This window comes from Silurus aristotelis (genome assembly GCF_946808225.1).
Source record: "Silurus aristotelis genome assembly, chromosome: 27".
Classification (NCBI taxonomy): Eukaryota; Metazoa; Chordata; class Actinopteri; order Siluriformes; family Siluridae; genus Silurus; species Silurus aristotelis.
The window spans coordinates 15,494,962-15,515,621 of record NC_139600.1 but is presented as its reverse complement, the minus strand read 5'-3'; the positions used below and the strand labels follow the sequence as shown (position 1 = coordinate 15,515,621).

Sequence of the window (20,660 nt, the reverse complement as noted above, 5' to 3'; positions counted from 1 at the left end):
GGTATCATTGATCCCTAACATCCGGCGATGAACCGGATTTCGCATTTCTCTCCAATCTGCTAAATGTACTGACAGAATTCCAAACAGAAGTTATTCTAAAAGCCTAAAATCTCATTTGCTGTATTTTCTGCCGCTCTACACTTTACAGATCTGCAGATGAAGCTACACTCCAGTGATCATCATCACCAGATCTCAAAGCGCTGGTCTGTGAGGAACAGTGATGAGTCTGTGATTCTGTTGTTGAATAAACTGTTGGAAATACACAAACTATTAGTTTTGTATCTGAATATTAATATAGTAAATATATGAAACACATATGAATTAGAACACACACACACACACACACACACACTTACCACACAGTCTGAGTGTTGCTGTTTGAGACGGCATTGTAGATGTTTGCTGCTGAGACGTCAGTAATGAGATTGTGGCTGAGGCTGAAATCAAGCAGACTGCGATTAAAACACCATTTATTTATTCTGTTTGTCATTGTGGGCACTAAACCTGACACACTACAGTACGTCAGATCGACCCTGCACCCCACCCACTCACTCGAGGACGGAGACTTTGTGTAGGTGTGGCATCAGCAGCTCCAGGGCGTGATCAGTGAGCTGGCAGTGGCTGAGGTCCAGTTCTGAAAGTCCCTCGGAATATTCCAGAAACAGCGCCAGTGCTTTGCATGCTTGTAGGTTCAGCTGGCTCTCGCTCAGGTCCATTCGGTCGCTCAAAGCATGTGCGAGAGACGTCACTCGCTTCACGTGGTCCGCTTCGGTAAGGATTAGGAATCGAAGCAGCACGGATTTACTGCACCTGTGACAAAGTTGGTATTTAGATAAATACTGGTAGGTTCTTGACTTACAATGGAGTTGCGTTCTAATGACACCATCGTAACTTAAAAATGTTGTAAGTCATGGCCTAGACTGCCCAAGAGTCTTAGAGAATGTGATCTGTAGGGGGCAGTATACTGTAATTTGTTAATGACTGAAAAAATGTACAGTACATAATTTACGAGAATAGCGTAATTTACAGAAGTGTAATGTGTAAACTTTACAAGGGAGCGACTGGACAAGTGGCGGTTCATGAGTAGAGGGTGACTTGTGACATGTGACTCATTCGTTCTCATTCGTCCATGTGTCTTACTGTAGCGTGACTGTGTGTAGAATAGGAAAGAGGAGCTCCACTCCTGCTTCTTCAATCTCAAAGTCCTGAACGTTGAGCCTGATGGACTGTTGAGTCTGAGCACTCTGGATAGTTCTGGAGATGACTCTGCAGTCCTCAATGCTCAGAAGCAGACCGTTTGCTGTCATGTCTGCTGTGAGGTCCAAAGCGTCATGGGAGGAGAAGTCAAGTTTATGATGTAGAGCTGAGAGCACAACTGCTGCCTCCTGATGGAGCTCAGGAACATGGAGCAGTCTCAGCATCAGCAGCCTGTCAACCCTGAGAACATGCCCATGGAACTGTTAAAACAAAGAAAAACAAATAACAACCACCTAAAGCAGAGGTTTCCAAGCAAACCTGAGATCGGAGACATGGCTGAGTAGTGGCACAATGCTCTCTAGCTCCCCCTCAGGTATAGAGGTCCACAGCAAGTTGAGGGAGACGCCCATGCAGTGCTCCAGGGTGAAGCGCAATGCAGCGCTGTCGACCGAACTCAAGTTCCTGTTCTCCAGGTTAATGCAGTTCTCCGTTGAGCTCAAAAGGCTGGACACCGAGTGTGCAGAACAAGTCTCATAAAGCTCTCTCATGATGGACAGCACAAAGCTGGACTTCAACCTATGGACAGCAAACACACCACTGATTTATTTCCTTTGTCTCTTTTGCGCTATGCATAATGGGAGTCTTAAGAACTTATACCATTTACACCCAACAATGTTTAGTGATTATAAAGGTCTTGTGTCTCACCCTCTGAGATGAACTTTGCTCAGCACAGGCAGAAGGTCTTGTATGTTTTCCTGCTTAATGGTGCTTCTTCTGAAGTCTACAGTGACTGTATGATGCTGCAAGAAATGTTGAATCACATCCCAGCTCAGACTGCATGAAGTCAGGTCTCCAGCCACAGTTCGCAGGAAACATTGAGTAAGATTTTCATCCTGAGTTTCATAAACAACTTCGACCAACTTCTGAAGAGTATCATCTGAGAATCTACACAGAAACACACACACACAAAAAGACCGCCTGGCACTTTGATTTAAATGTTTTTGAGCTTTTATATTTATTATTTGAGAGGCAAGATCATGCTCATCCACCTGATTGTTGGAAGTTCTGGATGATTCAGTAAGCCTATTAGTGACTGGGCCGCCATCTTGTATTCAGTCAAGTCCAAACACTGGATTTCCCAGTGCCTCAGAATGAAAGCCAAGCTTTTTAGGATCTTACATGGCGTCTCGTCTGGTTTATGAACCCTGGGCTCCGTAAGCAAAAGCTTGTGAAGGATCACAGGAGCATGAGACCTCACTGGTTTAGCTTGAGCCATTCTCACCAGTACATCACTACACAGCCTACAACAATCAACAATGCAATGGACACACTTAGCAATTTTACCCTCTATAGGAACACAAATATATTAGCAGGATATGAATCTTTGCGTTACTGCGTTTGCTGATCGATCAGATTTGAGAATTCGACAGCACAATGGTATAAACAACTGGAAAATAAAATGAACCAGGTGTCAAACCTGAGCTGGGAGATCCGAGGCAGACACTGAAAGAAGCTTCGGGTTTTCCTCTTCTCTCTCGACCAGCCTGTCAGCTCTACTGCTTTCTTCACTGTTTGAAGATTCAGAACTTCAAAGAAAAGTGAAGCATTTCTGTCAGACAGGTTTATGGTCCAGACGTCCGGAAGCGACTCGTAAACCTCCCGTAACACCGGAAGGACGCTCATGCCTGTTTCAGTCTCATAGTCCTTCGCATGCGAGTACAGCTCGAGCAGTAAACTACAGTGGGCCACATTGTCATATTCCTGATCGTCTCCATTACACGAGAAGGTTCTGAAGCTGCACAGGGACGCCAAGACTTCAGTGAAGCTCTCTCCTTTTTCTGCGCTGAGCTCTGCCGCTCCAGCGAACAGCTTCACCACAAACCGCAAGGTGCTTAACTTCCTTTTTTGTCCATGAAGAACGAAGCCAAATCTAAAAGGATTTTAAAACAAAGCAGATTATTGGATTATAACAGACAACTGCAGAGAGCAAACAGGAAATAAGACAGGATGTAACAGAAAACATAACGCATCATGTCTGACCAATCAGACTTGAGGACTCAACAGAGACATGACTTTTTTTAATCACACTTTTTTTTGTTATCTTTAATAGATGAAGTCACCTGAGCTGGGAGATGTAGGGCAGACATTGAAGAAAGATCTTCATTTCATTTTCATCCTCTGAAAATCCTTTTATCTCCACTGCTTTCTTTACCGTCTGGAGTTTTAGCACTTCCAGGAAGAGGCCATTCTTTTTATCTGACAAGTTTAAAGACCAGATTTTAGGAAACGATTCAAAGACCTCCTGTAAAGCCGGAAGGACGCTCCTGCCTGTTTGAGTCTCATAGTCTCTAATGTTTGAGTAAAGAAGCATCAGGAAGACGGATATTTCTTTATCTGTCTTGAAACATTTCTCTACGATCGACTTAATCATTTCTTTCTGGTGAAGAGCCGCTTGCAGACATAGGTCCAGCAGATATCTTCTCAGTCTTGTCCTCCATTCTCTTTGACGTTGGAGCGAAATAAAACTACGGAAACAAAGTATTAAGATGATGTTAGGATAAACATCAGGAAAAGTCCACAAAACCGGTTGGATCCTGTTCTGTCCTACATCAGAGCAGCTCTAAATCCTTACCAGCCTCTCTTTTTACTGAGAAACCAGAAGCTGTCATAAAGATGCAAAAAAAAAACAAGAATTCCCGATACTGGAGACACTTGCATACTTTTTTAATCAGTTCATCAATCAAACAATCCCCTGCAAATTAGCTATTACTATCAAAACCATAACATTTTTCATCCGACCAATCAGAATCCAGGACTCAACAGAGACTTGACTATTATATAACATTGTTATCTGTAAATTGATGAGGTCACCTGAGCTGGGAAATGTAGGGCAGACACCGAAGAAGGATTCTCATTTCACTCTCCTTTGACCATCCTCTCAGCTCAACTGGTTTCTTCACCTTCTGGAGTTCCAGCACTTCCAGGAAGAGTGAAGTCTTCCTCTCTGACAGATTTATCGACCAGACCTTGGGAAGTGTCTGGTAAACAGCCTGTAATGCTGGTCGGACGTTCTGACCTGTTTGAATCTCGTAGTCTTTTGCACATGAGTACAGGTCCAGTAGAAAAGAAGATTGTTCTCTGTAAGTCTTAAAGTAACATGAAGGCAGTTTGTGAAATGTTTCCTGAATTGTTTCTTTCTGACAGATGGCGGCTTGCAGACACAACTTCATCAGGAACAAGGTCATTTTATTTCTCCAATCATGAAGGGATTCTTTAGAAGCCTGAGGTGGATCAATACTACAAAATAAAAAGAAGGACATGGAGCAGAAGAATAAACAATGTGCATCATTAAGAAATGCTTTTCTTCTCAAAATACTTTTAAACATGACCAAAATGATGCGTTTGCTCTTCACCTCAGCTGAGATATATAGGACAGACACTGTAGGAAACTTTGCACTTCACTCTCTTCATCTGTACAGCCTTGAAGCTTCACAGACTTCTTGGTTTTTCGGAGTCGCAAGTCTTCCAGGAAGACGGACGCCTTTCTCTTTGAGAGATCTATGGTCCAAACTGGAGACCAGGGAACAAGATTAGGAATACACTCATATGCATGATTGACAATGAACAGCCGTTAATAACAATAGAACTCATGCTTACCACGGACATGAAACTTGGTTTCCTCACTTGGAGTGCTGATGTCTCCATTTCCATATACAGCAGAGACTCTGAATCTGTAACAGTTTCTGTGAGGAAGATTTATGGTGCATTCACATACAGGTCCATCAGTTTGAAACGACTGCCAACCCTCCAGACCTGCATCCAAATACTCCACTTTGTAGCAGAGCACAGGGGAGTCTTCATCAGATTCTGCCCTCTGCCAGGCAATGTAGAGAGATTCCTTATTGGGTTTAAGCACTGTAGGTGGTCCAGGTCGATGTCTGGAGGCTGTCTGGAACTGTGTAATACTACTGCAGTCACTTATCCCATTACTGTTCATTAAAGCATATCTGACTTCATAGCGTGTCCCTGGCACAAGACCCGTTACCACACAATTCTCTTCAGAACAATGAATGACTCTCCATTTTGTTTCAACAGAACTTCTATCTTCACTCACTGTTCTGTACTCCACTCTGTAAGGTTCAGTAGTTTGGCTACTTTTCCAACTTTGGAGCTTCATCGTTACCCGTGTCTGCTGCACTGCTATCATTTCCAGAGGGTCTGGTTTTATGTCGAGTTGTACATTTTGACTTACCAAATGTCCAGACTGGTAAAGACGTATAGCAAAGTCAGAAAAATGTAAATCAGGGACAGATGCAGCAATGAACACGGTTTCTTGCGTTCCCTCATTAATCTTTTTATTTGACATAAATAACTGAAGACCGGAGAGGATTTTCTGACTCGTATCTGAAATCATAAATACTTGCTGTGTCTCTTTGGTGAGCATCATGTTAACTGATACGCTGTTCTGCTTCAGAGTTGAAAGAAACGGATCTTCACCCTCCAATGATGTAAAACTAAAACACAACACTCTGTCTGCTTGGTGGTCTTGAACAAACCTCTGTAGGTCATCTTGACTGTTTAGGATGTCGACGTTATCAGCTTTGCATTGGATCAAAGCTCTAATCTGATAGTATTTGTTTTGGAGCCACTGATGTGTGCACTGGGGACTGAATGGCGATTGGTTGTTTCTGTCGAGAAGATCTTGCAATTTCTCCTCTTCTTCTTCTGCTCCTGTCTCTCGTATGGTCTTGATGCAGGAGGCCAGCCTTCTTTGGAAGTTGTACTGGTATTGCTGCAAAAGTGAACAGAACTCAGACAGAGCTTCCTTTAGAGCTGGAAACCTTGTAAATATCTCATGACCACCATCAACAACCATTAGATGTTGACAAAAGTTGAGGTCCATCTTTACTTTTTCCAGAACTTCCTCTGCTTTGCATAATTGGTCTTCACTGATGTCCTTAACAGTGCAAGCTGATGTTTGGTGCAGATTCTTTAGAGGGTACAGCCAGACCTTAAGAGGGACTACGCCAGCATTTTGAACTGTACTGTCCAAAGGACTTTGCAGAACATCTCCATCAATATAGGCAGCACAGTGATATTCAGTGAGCCTGGAGATCAGTTCTGTCTGCCTGGAAGAAGAGATCATCTTCTTGACTATGTCTTTCAGTTGTGCATTTTCTACAGTTTCCACAGTTCTGTCTTTCTTTTTATCTAAGACAAAGAATGCCTGAGATCCGTACAGCACAGCTACAACTACGTGTGTCGCTGTAGTCATGTCAGTCACTGAGAGCGGAAATCCATGGTTCAGCAGGTCATGACTGATCATGTCCAGTCTGGTGGAGGTTCTGTAATGCACAGTAATTCTGTCCTGCAGCTCGGACTGGAAGGGATGATTAATAAATGCAGAAGCTCCAGTCATCTCAACCAGCCCTGATACAACACTAGCCCTGAGAGATACACTCAGGTCCAGAGCGGCAAGTCTCTCCTGTAGAGTGTCTTTCTCTAAAACTCTCAAATCAGTCTGGGGTCGAGGGATCAACAGCTTCATGGAGGATATTAGGTTCTTTTCCCACAAAATGACATCTGAAAATATTAAATATCACACAGCATCAGTGCATTAATCTGGCTTCAGAGAGACGTGGCATGTCGAACATCACATCACAAATAAAATCGACAACTTGGGTTGTCTTGTCCTCTTTAGTCCGGATGACATGGCGTCCCAGTTTTCCAAAAAAGAACTTTTGATTTGTCTGACCACAGAATAGTTTTCCACTTTGCCACAGTCCATTTTAAATGAGTCTTGGCCCAGAGAAAATGCCTGTGCTTCTGGATCATGTTTAGATATGGCTTCTTTTTTGACCTATAGAGTTTTAGCCAGCAATGGTGGATGGCACGGTGGATTGTGTTCACCGACAATGTTTTCTGGAAGTATTCCTGAGCCCATGTTGTGATTCGATTACAGTAGCATTCCTGTATGTGATGCAGTGGCGTCTAAGGGCCCGAAGTTCATGGGCATCATGTATGGCTAATAAGTTTCAAATTGGTCCTCCAGCTGTTCCTTATATGTACATTTAACTTTTCCAGCCTCTTATTGGTACCTGTCCCAAATTTTGGAATGTGTAGCTCTCATGAAATCCAAAATGAGACAATATTTGGCCTTACATTTCAAAATGTCTCACTTTCAACATTTGATATGTTATTTATATTCTATTGTGAATAAAATATAAGTTTATGAGATTTGTAAATTATTGCATTCCTTTTTTATTCACAATTTGTACGGTGTCCCAACATTTTTGGAATCGGGTTTGTATGCTATGGAATCCAATGCATTAATGACACATATTACACAGGTGGTTTGTTGATTGACTGGTGACTTGTGTGTTTTTATATTAACATGGAATAGAACAGCTACTAATGACCACATGATACCACTTTCTCCAGGACCATCACTTCATACCGAAAACTGTGGATGACCCCATAGGAGAGCACAGAAAAGCCTACAGGTGAGGGCCTAAGAATAGCAAAGGACAAATTGACCCTTACCATCAGAGACACAAATCACACACATGCCCAGATAATCCACAGCCACATCTGTACAGTGATGACACACATCACATATAGCAGTTCATCCAGGCCATCGCCAGCCTCTGCCTGTAACAATGATGGCTTCCTTCCAGAGGTGCTGAACGAGTTTACATTTGGTTTCTCAACAACCAGGTGCTGTGTTTTACCACGCAGGCATCCACATAGTGGTACTAACCACCGCACACCACTGTAGTTGCACTTCATCGATAACACAACAGTGAGAAATGTGTTCCTACCAGAGCGAAAGGAATCGCTGCGGCAGTCATACAACATCCCAAGATTCACGTGGCGACCGAGAGCAGTGACTTCGACAAACTCTGAAGTGAAATCTGAAATTGTTGTTATGAAGACAAAGTGATTGTTTGTGGTAGTGTGTGCAGTACACAGAAATTACAAACAAACTGAGTACATATTAAATACACTGTATTATAACACACCTGTAGGATCCTTTAGTCCTCTGCAGAATCGCTTTGACAGGTGACACAACTCCGACTCAGCTCTCTCAAGGTTCTTATACAGAAAAGAAATGAATGTGAGCATTTTAAAGTGCAGGAAGTTTTAACCTACAGTTTAAAAGTTGTGTTTGATTTAGAGAGTTGTGTGTTCACCTTATTTTTTGCTTTTAGCTCTTCAATGTGTTTGTAAAGATCTGATATCTCCGTCCTACACTCTTTTAAACAGAATAGTATTTTGTGCAGGTATGCTTCATGACTTCCAACATTGATCAGGAGAATGTCATGACCATTATGTCGCTGCATCACACAGTCGAGACATATAAGTTGCTGGTCGGTTTTGCAGAAATACTCCAGAGCTCTGTGGTGCAGCTGGCAGGTTCTCTTCACCAGATCCTCAGTCACATCAGTGAGAATGTGTCTCTGTAGAGCTTCCACAGTGTAGTGCTGCCTCACATGGGTTTCACAGTAAGCTACACTGCAGGTCAGGCATAACTTCACCGCTCTCAACTTCTTCCCAGAGCAGATATCACAGGCCATTTCTTCAGGTCCAGCGTAGTTTTGAGGAGGAGGAGCATGACTGAACCCAGGCTGCTTCAGTAGTCCATCCAGTGCCTGGTTTAAGTTCAGTTCAGGGTAAGCGGTAAATCTCTTCCTACACTGAGGGCTTTAATGGATATACAAATGATAATTATAGATTTTATTATGAGCTCTAATGATAATACACAGTCCTCATCTGAGACAATTCATATTTTAAACGCATTGTGTCAAAAAAAGAACATGCAATAAGACCCAACAGTTAAAAAAATATGATAATGATAAATATGAGAAGAACTTTATGTTCCTACCTCAAGCTGAATATGGGGGGTAGACCCATGGAGTGATCACTTCTACATGACAGGCAGGGGGACGGTATCGGTCCCGGCGTCATCCTGAAGAGAAATGTTAAGATCATTTATTAAAATCCAGAAATGCTAGACTGTAAATCTAAAACAGAGCAAAACATTGTAGTTACACGATATATTGGAATCTGTTTTGTCTGTAATTTGCAAGATGAAACTGCAAAGGAAAACGCAAACACATCTGCTTTGAATGTTTCCATTCACTGACCTTTCAGATGTAGAAGAAAAACTAGCAGAAGACGATGTTTCCTGTTTGATCCTGTTGTAAAAAAAAAAAAGAGAAAAAAATCTATGTCTCTTCATGTTATGATCTGTACATGATATATATTATAAAGAGAGGAAACCGTATCTGATTGGGAAAACAGTTGAAAAAAGCATTAGCAGCATAAAACCAGACCTTGCCGTGGTAAACATCTCAATTAAATGCATAAGTAAACACACCTGCTTTTAAATGTACTGGTTTCACCCACTGACAGGCCCAATGTGGGAGAAGCAAAACATCGAGAGCTGAGAAAAACACATCACAATATACCCATGATTGACTTTAAAATACAAAAAGAACACAAAATATCACAGGTTTAATAATACACATTTTTATTAGAACGTGTTAAATTCAGACACTTACAAAATCGTCCTACTGCATTTTCTGCCTATTGACCCATCGCTATTTGCAGACGTACACGGAGAAGCCCCTCGTTGCATATCTGATCTGTAATGAATAAAACAGTATAAAACGTCTTACCACTTTATACACATTGTATAATTTCACTACAATTAGACATAAAAAAGATCAAATCTGAAAGGAAAAAGACAACACAAGGGCTGTTTCTACCAGAGCCGTATGATGGACCTGGTGAAGGAAGTCTCTCCTGAAAGAAACTGAAGTTCGTAGAGATTGTTTTTTTAATCTCCTCAGAAAATACCTCCACATCATAATCTTGTGATCTCTATGGATAATACTTTGATTTTCATTCACTGCATGTCACCTTGAGGTAATCATGAACAATCAACTGTCCTTCCTTTACACATTGCTAATCTAATATCCTCATGTTGAACTCTTATATTTCTGTCTACACAGGCCACTCAGTTCCTTTTTTACTCCCTCGTTATCTCGAGATCAGATTAGTGCAGCTGCATTTTTTTTTTTACTTTTCTAGACTCTCCCCCACCCCACCCCACTGCTGGCTACACCAATGCTTGCCTTCAAAGTCAAAAATAGACCAGCACCACTCTACCTCACATCTTTCTGATTTAATGATCCTTTACCACTGTACCACAGTCCCTCCATCTTCCACCACTCTACCTCACATCTTACAGATCTAATGATCCTCTACCACTGGACCACCCTTCCTCCATCCTCTACCACTGTACCACACTATCTTCATCCTCTACCACTGTACCATACTCTAGCCTCTACCACTGGACCTCACTCCCTCCATCCTCCACCACTGTACCACTGATCCAATTATCCTTTACCACTAGACCACACTCCCGCCATCCCATTATCACTGTACCACTCATCTATCCATTATTTTTCCCTTCTCTACCACTGTACCGCTAATCCGTCCAACCTCTACCACTCTACCACTGATCCCTCCATCCTTTAACACTGTACCACTCATCTATACATCCGCTATCACTCCTCTACCACTGTTCCCACTGAGCCCTCCATTGTCTACCACTGATAACTCTATCCTCTACCACTGTACCACAGTCCCTCCATCCTCTTCCACTGTACCACACTCTCTCCATCCTTTACCACTGTACCACACTCCCTTCATCCTTTACCACTGTACCACACGCCCTTCATCCTTTACCACTGTACCACATGCCCTCTATCCTTTACCACTGTACCACACTCCCTTCATCCTTTACCACTGTACCACACGCCCTTCATCCTTTACCACTGTACCACACGCCCTCCATCCTTTACCACTGTACCACACGCCCTTCATCCTTTACCACTGTACCACACGCCCTCCACCCTTTACCACTGTACCACACTCTCTCCATCCTTTACCACTGTGCCACACTCTCTCCATCCTTTACCACTGTACCACACTCCCTTCATCCTTTACCACTGTACCACACGCCCTCCATCCTTTACCACTGTACCACACTCTCTCCATCCTTTACCACTGTACCACACGCCCTCCATCCTTTACCACTGTACCACACTCTCTCCATCCTTTACCACTGTACCACACGCCCTCCATCCTTTACCACTGTACCACACTCCCTCCATCCTTTTCCACTGTACCACACGCCCTCCATCCTTTACCACTGTACCACACGCCCTCCATCCTTTACCACTGTACCACACTCTCTCCATCCTTTACCACTGTACCACACTCCCTTCATCCTTTACCACTGTACCACACGCCCTCCATCCTTTACCACTGTACCACACTCTCTCCATCCTTTACCACTGTACCACACGCCCTTCATCCTTTACCACTGTACCACACGCCCTCCATCCTTTACCACTGTACCACACTCTCTCCATCCTTTACCACTGTACCACACGCCCTCCATCCTTTACCACTGTACCACACGCCCTCCATCCTTTACCACTGTACCACACTCTCTCCATCCTTTACCACTGTACCACACTCCCCCATCCTCTATCCCTGCAAAACAGATCCCCCCATCCTCTACCATTGCACTACTGATTTCTCCATCCTCATCCCCTTCACATTCACCTCTCTATCCTCTACCATCCTCTACCATTGTACTAAGTGATCTCTCCATCCTCTACCATAGCACCTCTGATTCCTTCATCCTTTACCACTGCTCAGCTGGTCCTGTAATCTCTTTCGGTACCAGGAAGACATATAAGTAAAACAACCACATTTAAGCTTAAAAATATCTTTTTACTTGTTTTCAGTTTTTACAACAGCCCCTGGCCACCAGTCACGAAGTATCAACAAAGCTTTTCAGTTAGCTTTCAGGGATTTTACGAACACAATTGTTTTTTGTTGTAAACACAATGCCACATTGATGTGCACACAATCCTTTGTTTTGTGGTGTGTGTTTTTAAAAAAATGCGCCAGCAAAATCTAAATCCGAGGCTGTAATAATAACAAACTGCATTTATTGTACTGCAGGAGAAAATATCAAATAAGGGCAGTTTGCTGTTTGATATTTATATATTTTACTCAGAAAGTAATTATAAAAAACATGTCAGTTGTGTGTTTTGGTTTATAGCTAGAGGTTTATTCACTGGTTGAAAAGAATAAGTGAGAAATCTGCCTTACGTGGACATGGCGATGTCTCTGTTATCTCTTGGAAATGTGGGTAATGAGTCCATTAACCAGTCGCTGTTGATGACTGAATGTCCGAATGTCCCCTGTGGTTCAGGCATTTTGTAATTTCTGATTCTGAAATGTGATAATCATATTAGAAGCGAAGGGAAAAATAACTGGTAATAAATACATTTTCCCAGCAACCACTTAATAAAACAGTATAGACATTGACAATAAAATGAGATCAATTATTAGCATTATTATTGTCACAATACGCTTTACATACAGTACAGACCAAAAGTTTGGACACACCTTCTCATTCAAAGAGTTTTCTTTATTTTCATGACTATGAAAATTGTAGAGTCACACTGAAGGCATCAAGGGCTATTTGACCAAGAAGGAGAGTGATGGGGTGCTGCGCCAGATGACCTGGCCTCCACAGTCACCGGACCTGAACCCAATCGAGATGGTTTAGGGGTGAGCTGGACCGCAGAGTGAAGGCAAAAGGGCCAACAAGTGCCAAGCATCTCTCGGGGAACTCCTTCAAGACTGTTGGAAGACCATTTCAGGTGACTACCTCTTGAAGCTCATCAAGAGAATGCCAAGAGTGTGCAAAGCAGTAATCAAAGCAAAAGGTGGCTACTTTGAAGAACCTAGAATATGACATTTTTCAGTTGTTTCACACTTTTTTGTTATGTATATAATTCCATATATAATTCCACATGTGTTCATTCATAGTTTTGATGCCTTCAGTGTGAATCTACAATTTTCATAGTCATGAAAATAAAGAAAACTCTTTGAATGAGAAGGTGTGTCCAAACTTTTGGTCTGTACTGTATATTTTAGGTTTTTCTTATAATTAACCTTTTAATAGCACCACTAAAACATGTATACAAGCTTTTCCACTTATCTTACCTGCTTTGAGGTTAATCCTCCACACCATCCTATGGTTGGACCTGAATTTACAGCACACACATTATACATACTAAGAGAAGAGGAGGATGACAAAGAGGTAAACACTTCCTATCACTTTTAATAAAAAAATTGCCACTTTGTCTATAATGGAGATGTGAAACTATGAAATACAAAAGACCCCTGTATTCATGAGATATGTGGTTCAGTGAATCTAATAAGTATTTGGACAGTGAGAATATTTTTATAATTCTGCCTCTCTGTACCATCAAACTCAAGCAATCATGACGCACTTCAATTTCAGACTTCATCACATTAACCATCCAGGAATGAGTCATTGTCCAGGTTCAAAAATAATGGGACACTTGACCAATGGTAAACAGTTTAATGAAATGATTTAATGATCCTTCATATATCAAAGCTCAGAAAAATCTAATTCCAAGTGAGCTTTTGTTTCTATATAATGGAGAGCATTGTGCACTCACTCGACTTCACACTGCAGCTGTGATCATTAAGATGTGAGTATAGAAGGTTTACGGAAAGACTTTGTCTGGATTCACACATGTCTGGTTATTGTGTCTTCTAACCCAATCAGGAACAGTTAGATCTCAGGTTTATCCCAGTGTGTGTGTACATACGTGTCTGTTATCTGCATTAAACAGAAGAAGAACATTTCCTCCATGCTGTGTGATTCTTCCCTGATCAGAAAAGACACCACCGCCATCGTAGATCACATAGGGAAGATTTTCTTCAAATCTAACAGTACATAATAACTAAAAGAACCATTATAAACACCATGTTATTGACTTACCCTGAACCAGGAACTGTACTCTTTATCTTGTTCTCTGCTTCCTATTCGGTTGTTGGGTTGCCAGGTCAGCTAAATGGAAAGAACATTTGCATACATCTAATACACTAGTATAATATTCAAAGTAAAAAAAAAACAGCCATATACTGTATAAACAGCAGTGCATTATGACTGATTGGAAATGACAATGAGCTGATCTACAGGGAGTTTAGAAATTAAATACTCCTAATGATAAAAAAAAAAAAAAGAAAACACATCCATACACACAGTATTGAGAAAAGTGAAATAATAATAATAATAATAATAATAATAATAATAATAATAATAATAATAATAATAATAATAATAATACATACTAGAATGATGTCCATACAACAGACCTGGACTGTTACTGAGTCTGTAGAGTTTGCAGTAGAGCATTAACTCAGAATTCCCTGATAGACTTCTTACTAAATTACTCATCACCCTGAAATGTATCTGTCTAGACTGATATCGTCCTGGAAAATCCCATCTAGTCCTAATAATCCTTGAATAAGGAGCAAAATGATCACTGCATATGTTCTTCATTATAGTTATATATATATATATATATTGTAGTTGTATATAGTGTATATATATATATCTGTAGTGTAAACATGGAAAAGGGGGTGTGTGCACCTGCAGAGGACTCTGATGTTATATTCATGATGTTTACATTTTAGGGTGTGTGTGTGTGTGTGTGTGTGTGTGTGTGTGTGTGTGTGTGTGTGTGTGTGCTGGGCCCTTGAGCATGGCCCTCAACCCTCAGTTGTATAAAATGAGGTAACTGTTAGTCAATCTGGATGTGGGAATCTCCAAAATGCTGTAATTTTAGGAATGTGTTATAGAATTCGAACTATAGCCACGTTACCATCTTACACAATTTTTCTTACATAATGATTTATTTTGTTTGTTTTGGAACTTTAAGCTTTAAGTCTACAATAAATGACTGGTATGGAGGAAGTAAATTGTCTAAATGAATAATAAATTGAAAGCGAAAAGTGAAAAACACCGAAAGACATGTGATTACTCCTCTGATTAGGTTGCCTTTCATTGACCTACAAAGAGAATACTTTTTTGTTTTGTTGTTTGGTGAATGTAAAAGTGTTTTGTTTATTTTTCATCCCAATTAAAAAAAATATAATGTTTTTGTTCCCAGTGTCTACGTACTTCTGCGTATTTTAAAGATTCGTGAAAAACACCGGACTGGCAACCCTCAACGATTGAACAACTTTCACTTTCGATATGACCGCAAACAGCTGGGGAGGGGGGGGGGGTGTGCTGGGGAGTTCCAGAACCTTCAGTCATATATTGGAGACCTGCCTGGGGTTTGAACCAGCAACCTCTCAATCCAGAGGCAAAACTCATCCAGTTGAGCCACATGATCTCTTGGTTGTAAGTAGTTTTAAATCGTTTTTTTTTTTTTTTTTTTACTTTTTTAGTGTAACAGTATCTAAAGTTTATTTGATGCAAAACCAAATGTATTTAAGAATCCACTTTACTCTGGTTTATTATGGCTTCAATGTTCCTATTATTATTTTTATCACAAGTTGTATAATCAACTCAGTTCATGTGCAAAGACTGTAATATTCCTCTGAGCACACTGATCTATTAATAGACTGATATTTATATTGTTTGATATCTTTACTGATTGAGACAAAAACAGAAAACCTTTAGAACATCACCTCAATTACAGGGAATCAAATCAATGTGTTATCTTAACTACAATCCAACTACTCGTCAGGTTGTAATTATTTTGTTGCTACACACATTATAATAAACTACATGCTATAATTAGCAGGCAACAGCGTTTCATCCCTACATCTTTCCTCTTTTTTCTTTATTAAGCTCATGAAGGTTTTTTTTTTTCATCTGTAATTTTAATATGGATTACTGACGTGACGTCACTCAACCCGGCCTCTGCTTTTCCGTAAGGTGGGTGGAGACTCAGAGTCCTGACCAGGTTTATCCACTGTGATCGCGATCATTATTTTTGGTTTGTTTTTTTGCTTTGTGCTGCCGGACCCCCTGTCCACCTGAATCCCGTGTTTAAATCCGCCTCTGCCAACCAGCAATTCAAACAAGTGTAAAACAGAGCAAGCGCTCGACTCAGTAAAGTAAAGTAAAGACTCAGCAGTAAAGTTTTTATCCTCATAAATAAAAAAGGATCGAAGCAGTGAAGTTACAGTAAAAGTCTCCCCAAATGGAAACACTTAAATAAAGTAAAGATACGTGAAAAAGCGACTAAACTACAGTAACGAATTACATTTACTTCCTTACTGTCCACCGCTGGTAATATTTCACTGTCTCTCTACTTTAACTACATGGATTGTGTACTTTGTCCACCACTGCTCAGGATAAAATCAGCTAGCTCAGATGATTGACATGTTAACCACACAAAACCACTTTCTTTTCTCACTTGTAGCTATGACTAAATCCCAACCTTCACACACGACCTCAAAACCACTTCTTTTGCTTTTCTTTGGTGAAACCATGCAAGCGTTCCGAAGTGTTACAGCGGTTTTAATTAGCAATGAATAACAGGAAGTTCAAGTCACAAGGAACATTGTGCTCTGCAACCAAATTGTTTTTTTCCAGGGTGATAGATCATTAGATGATCTTATAAGATACCTTAAGTGTGTGTGAAACAAATCCAATCGGTGCACTGTAGTTTATTTACCATAAAAATATATAATTGATATTAAATATATAATGTGATGTTGAATTGAGCAGATTTACTCATTTATGTTAGTGATCGTTACAGCTGAGCTGCTCGGTTTAATTCGTTTGTAACTATTTGGTTCTCAATGAACCACTAACAAGCACTTTTTCCACAGATCCACCATTTAAAAAAAAAAAAAAGCCTGTCCTCTTGATGTCCACTAGGGGGTGTAGTATGCTTTTTTTCCATGTTCAGTTTGTGAGTGTGTTATGATCTTTCTGTCCCTCCACCACACAATCGAGACCCATGAAGGCCAGGGCATTTTTCAGAAAGCCTCAGGAGCTCTGTGGTGCAGCTGGCTGGCTCTCCTCTCCAGATCCCCAGTCACATCAATAACACTGCAGGTCAAGCATGACTTTACCGCTCTGATCCTGTTCCTGGAGAAGATATCACATTCCATGTCCTCATTTCTGGCATAGCTTTGAGGAGGAATGGGCTGTTTCAGGAATTCATTCGGTTCCAGGATCAGTTCAGGAAAAGCTGTAAATCTTTTCCTACACCTGCAGCTTTCATAAGATGGATTGTAGGACTGGAGCAACGTTCTGCAGAAACCGTGTCCACACCTTCACAAATTGAACAAAGTCGTCGTTGCTGAATCTGAAGAGTATATACATATCACTTCTCAAAGACAGGCATGGGAACGGTATAAGTCCCGGTGTCATCCTGAGGAGGAATGTAAAGTTTACTGTGTAAAGACTTTGGGTTAGATCATCATCTACAAGCCCTGATGTGAATCCTACCAAAGATCTATGGAAATAATATAAACAACATTCTGAAAAATTCAAATCTGAGACTGGAGAACGTGAAACATCTCAAAGCGAATTTGACATCATGTCTAAATTTTCTTTGCACTAAACAGGCATTAGTGTGTATTTGGGATTGCATCAGTTCCATGTTCTGGTCTTTTCCTGCAGTTAGAGATGGGCGACACGACGTCGATTCCAAGCACTTTGAAGACGGATATCGTCTATATTGATACCGATTTTTGTATGAAATCGTTTTCTGTGTTGGTTTTATAGCCTTTTTGAGAACCATTATTCTTCATATTAAATCATCTTCAGTTGGACGAGACTTCTGTTAAATATTACACAAACCAAATTCAAACTGTGTCCCATCTTGGTTTTGGATCCTCCACCCTCCCCACCCAAAAAACCAAGGACGAAGTTTTTCCTCTTGAGCTTTTTTTCTGTTTCTTCCTTGACTGTTTGATGTTCCTGCTTTGAAGAAGCTCCTCCTGCTTTCTAGAAAATTCCCCATAAATTCTGATAATGCAAATATACAACCTAGTGACAGAACGCTGACTTGTCAAGGTTTTTTTATTCTTTACAGTTGGTCTCTTGTTGCTAAATTCTATTTAAAATCTACGAGTTTCTACGAAACAAAAATCTACAAGAATTGGACAGTGAATGATTGGAAGAAAGTTCTGTGGAGACAGATAGGGACAAATGTTTGTCCCTAACAGAAGAACTTGTAAGACAGAAAGCAGAAGAGAAGATCCCTCACCTCTTTGGGGGTTGTTTTGGAGACCGGAAAGTGAACGGAATCCTGAACCAACACGGCTCTAATTTCACACTTCAACACCATACAATTCCGTCTGGACTGCAGCTCATTAGATCAGTCTTCACTGCACAAGACGATGAGCCGAATCGATGAATACGTTGGACTTCTGTAACCGTTATTTAGAGGGCAAACAGAAGTCTGGAGTGATATCTATCATGGAACGACCTGCCCAGTCACCACACCTACATCCTACTGAAATGCTCTGGGAAATGCTCTGGGAGGAACGAGACGATCTCCAACTAGTGAGGAACATCTATGGATAGTTACAAGAGGCACATTTCAGCTGAATGTTTGGAGAAACTGTCCAGGAGTGTGTAAAGCTGTTCTTCATGCTAAGAGATGATTTTACACAGAAAATACTTTACTGAGTTACATTAAAAACACAAGAAATGTGTGTGTGTGTGTGTGTGTGTCTCTAAAACTAACCATAAAAGACTCCAAACGTTTCTGCTTATTGAGCATTTTATTATTAAACCGTATTTAAAATCATACATATGGAATGTGCAGAAAAAAAAAGCATTTAAGACACAAAACAACACGTACATTTTCTATACAATGTGCTGAAGTAAAAAAAAATGTTGGCCAGGATATTTTACTGTACAAAATCTCATCAGGCACGATTTATTAACCAATTCTACAATATAAACTCCAACATTGAATATATTATCATCAGTAAAGGCAGTCCAGGTAGATGACCGCGGTTTCCTCCATGTAAGACTTTCGTTTAACTTTGGAGGTCGAATTAAATAAAAGAAAAAAGAACAACTCTGATGTTTTAACGGATTGAGAAGAAGTTGTGAGGTAACATATGAAGCGTGCTCACGCAATCGGCTAACGATTGATGCTACGTGTAAATATTGTGTCCTAACAATTAAACGGAGATGGTTTTTGATGATTTACCCACATTCCTGAGGTAAATGTTGATATTCCGGTTAGGATTATATGAATTTCGTTGACGTCGTGCCTTTGCGTCGGCCGTATAAACGTCTTTACGATAGCTAAATTGCCATTTATTGGGTTTCCCGTTGCCTAGCAACAAGGACCGTTGCTCTCACAGCATTAAAACGTAATCGCTGTGTTTAGCTTCCAGCGGTACTCTGACCCGAAATGAAATCGTTTAGTTAATGTTGCGATTAGCGATTTACGATGCGTCGTTTAAACGCAGCTCGACTGAGATCAAATGCGAGACGCGTAGCGGAGCTCAGGGCCTCGGCGCGATCACTTTCAAAGAGCAAAATGAAACGCTAACGAGATCAACCGTGACGTCTGTCCAATTTTACATCGATAAAGCGGCACGTGAGGTTTCGCCAAAAGGAAATGAAAGTTTTGATATTCCCACATTTAACAGTATAAATGATTAACCCCCCAAAGCTCACATGCGAAGAAATGAAAAATGAACTGAACGCAACCTTTAGAGTGGATGAATTACAGGAAATCAGCGAGACATGATTGTGCCATGCTGTTTTATTCCTGATGTGTGTTTCAGGTCTGGATATATATTCAAGTACACTGAGCAGCATGGCTTAATAAGTGTATATTCATCATACAACGCTGTACAGCAACACGTGTGTGTGTGTGTGTGTGTGTGTGTGTGTGTGTGTGTGTGTGTGTGTGTGTGTGTGTGTGTGTGTGTGTGTGTGTTGGAGTGTATCTACAGCAACCACAAACAGGTTAGAGTTAGGATTAGTGCTGTATTTACACCATGCCACAGCGGTGCAGGGGGAAGTGCTGCAGAATCACGACTCCAAGAGCCATGGTTTAGAGGAATATCGGAATATCCCATTGGTAATTAAAAAAGTAATATAACATAAACCCTTTTTCCAGGATAAGGAATATATCATATTTCCTTCTGAAACAGGGAATATGGCATATCCCAGTATTCCCAGAATAAGCAATGAAGTATATCCCAGTGTTTCCAAAATGGGGAATACAGTATATCCAATTGTTCCCAGGAACAGGAATATATTATATCCTAATTTTCCTGATATATAAAGAATATAAAACACTATTTCTGGAACAGAGAATATGGCACGTTTTTTAGGGAATAATGTATATTCCAGAGTTTCTATGATCAGGAATATAGTATATCTGACTTTTCCTGAAATAGAAAATAAAGGATATCCCAGTGTTTCTGAAAATGGAATATGATATGTTCCAGTATTCCCAAGATCAAGAATATAATATAGTACTTTTCCTGAAATAGATAAAATCTTAGTATTCCAGGATCAGGAATACAATACAATATCATATGTTGTTAAG

The 20,660-nt window shown here is 40.6% G+C and overlaps 1 protein-coding gene and 1 long non-coding RNA gene across 2 annotated transcripts; one reads left to right on the top strand and one right to left on the bottom strand.

The window, feature by feature from the left end:
- Positions 1-154: 154 nt before the first annotated feature.
- On the bottom strand, positions 155-14,352 carry LOC310721236 (uncharacterized protein). Its single transcript, XM_083532653.1, has 23 exons — positions 14,105-14,352; positions 13,297-13,337; positions 12,394-12,516; positions 9,949-10,015; positions 9,762-9,845; positions 9,578-9,643; positions 9,345-9,395; positions 9,083-9,166; positions 8,391-8,901; positions 8,220-8,292; positions 8,019-8,111; positions 4,855-6,780; positions 4,611-4,767; positions 4,069-4,494; positions 3,318-3,722; positions 2,675-3,127; positions 2,247-2,498; positions 1,903-2,142; positions 1,516-1,773; positions 1,141-1,437; positions 553-810; positions 357-437; positions 155-249 (listed from the first exon to the last, which is right to left on the bottom strand). Exons 5-23 carry the CDS (start codon positions 9,836-9,838, stop codon positions 183-185), a joined length of 5,775 nt encoding a protein of 1,924 aa, XP_083388779.1. The 5' UTR covers positions 9,839-9,845; positions 9,949-10,015; positions 12,394-12,516; positions 13,297-13,337; positions 14,105-14,352; the 3' UTR covers positions 155-182.
- Positions 14,353-15,595: 1,243 nt separating this feature from the next.
- LOC310721398 lies at positions 15,596-20,015 on the top strand. The gene is made up of 2 exons (XR_014532017.1): positions 15,596-16,093; positions 16,286-20,015. It is a non-coding gene; the product is annotated as an uncharacterized lncRNA (long non-coding RNA).
- Positions 20,016-20,660: the final 645 nt, after the last annotated feature.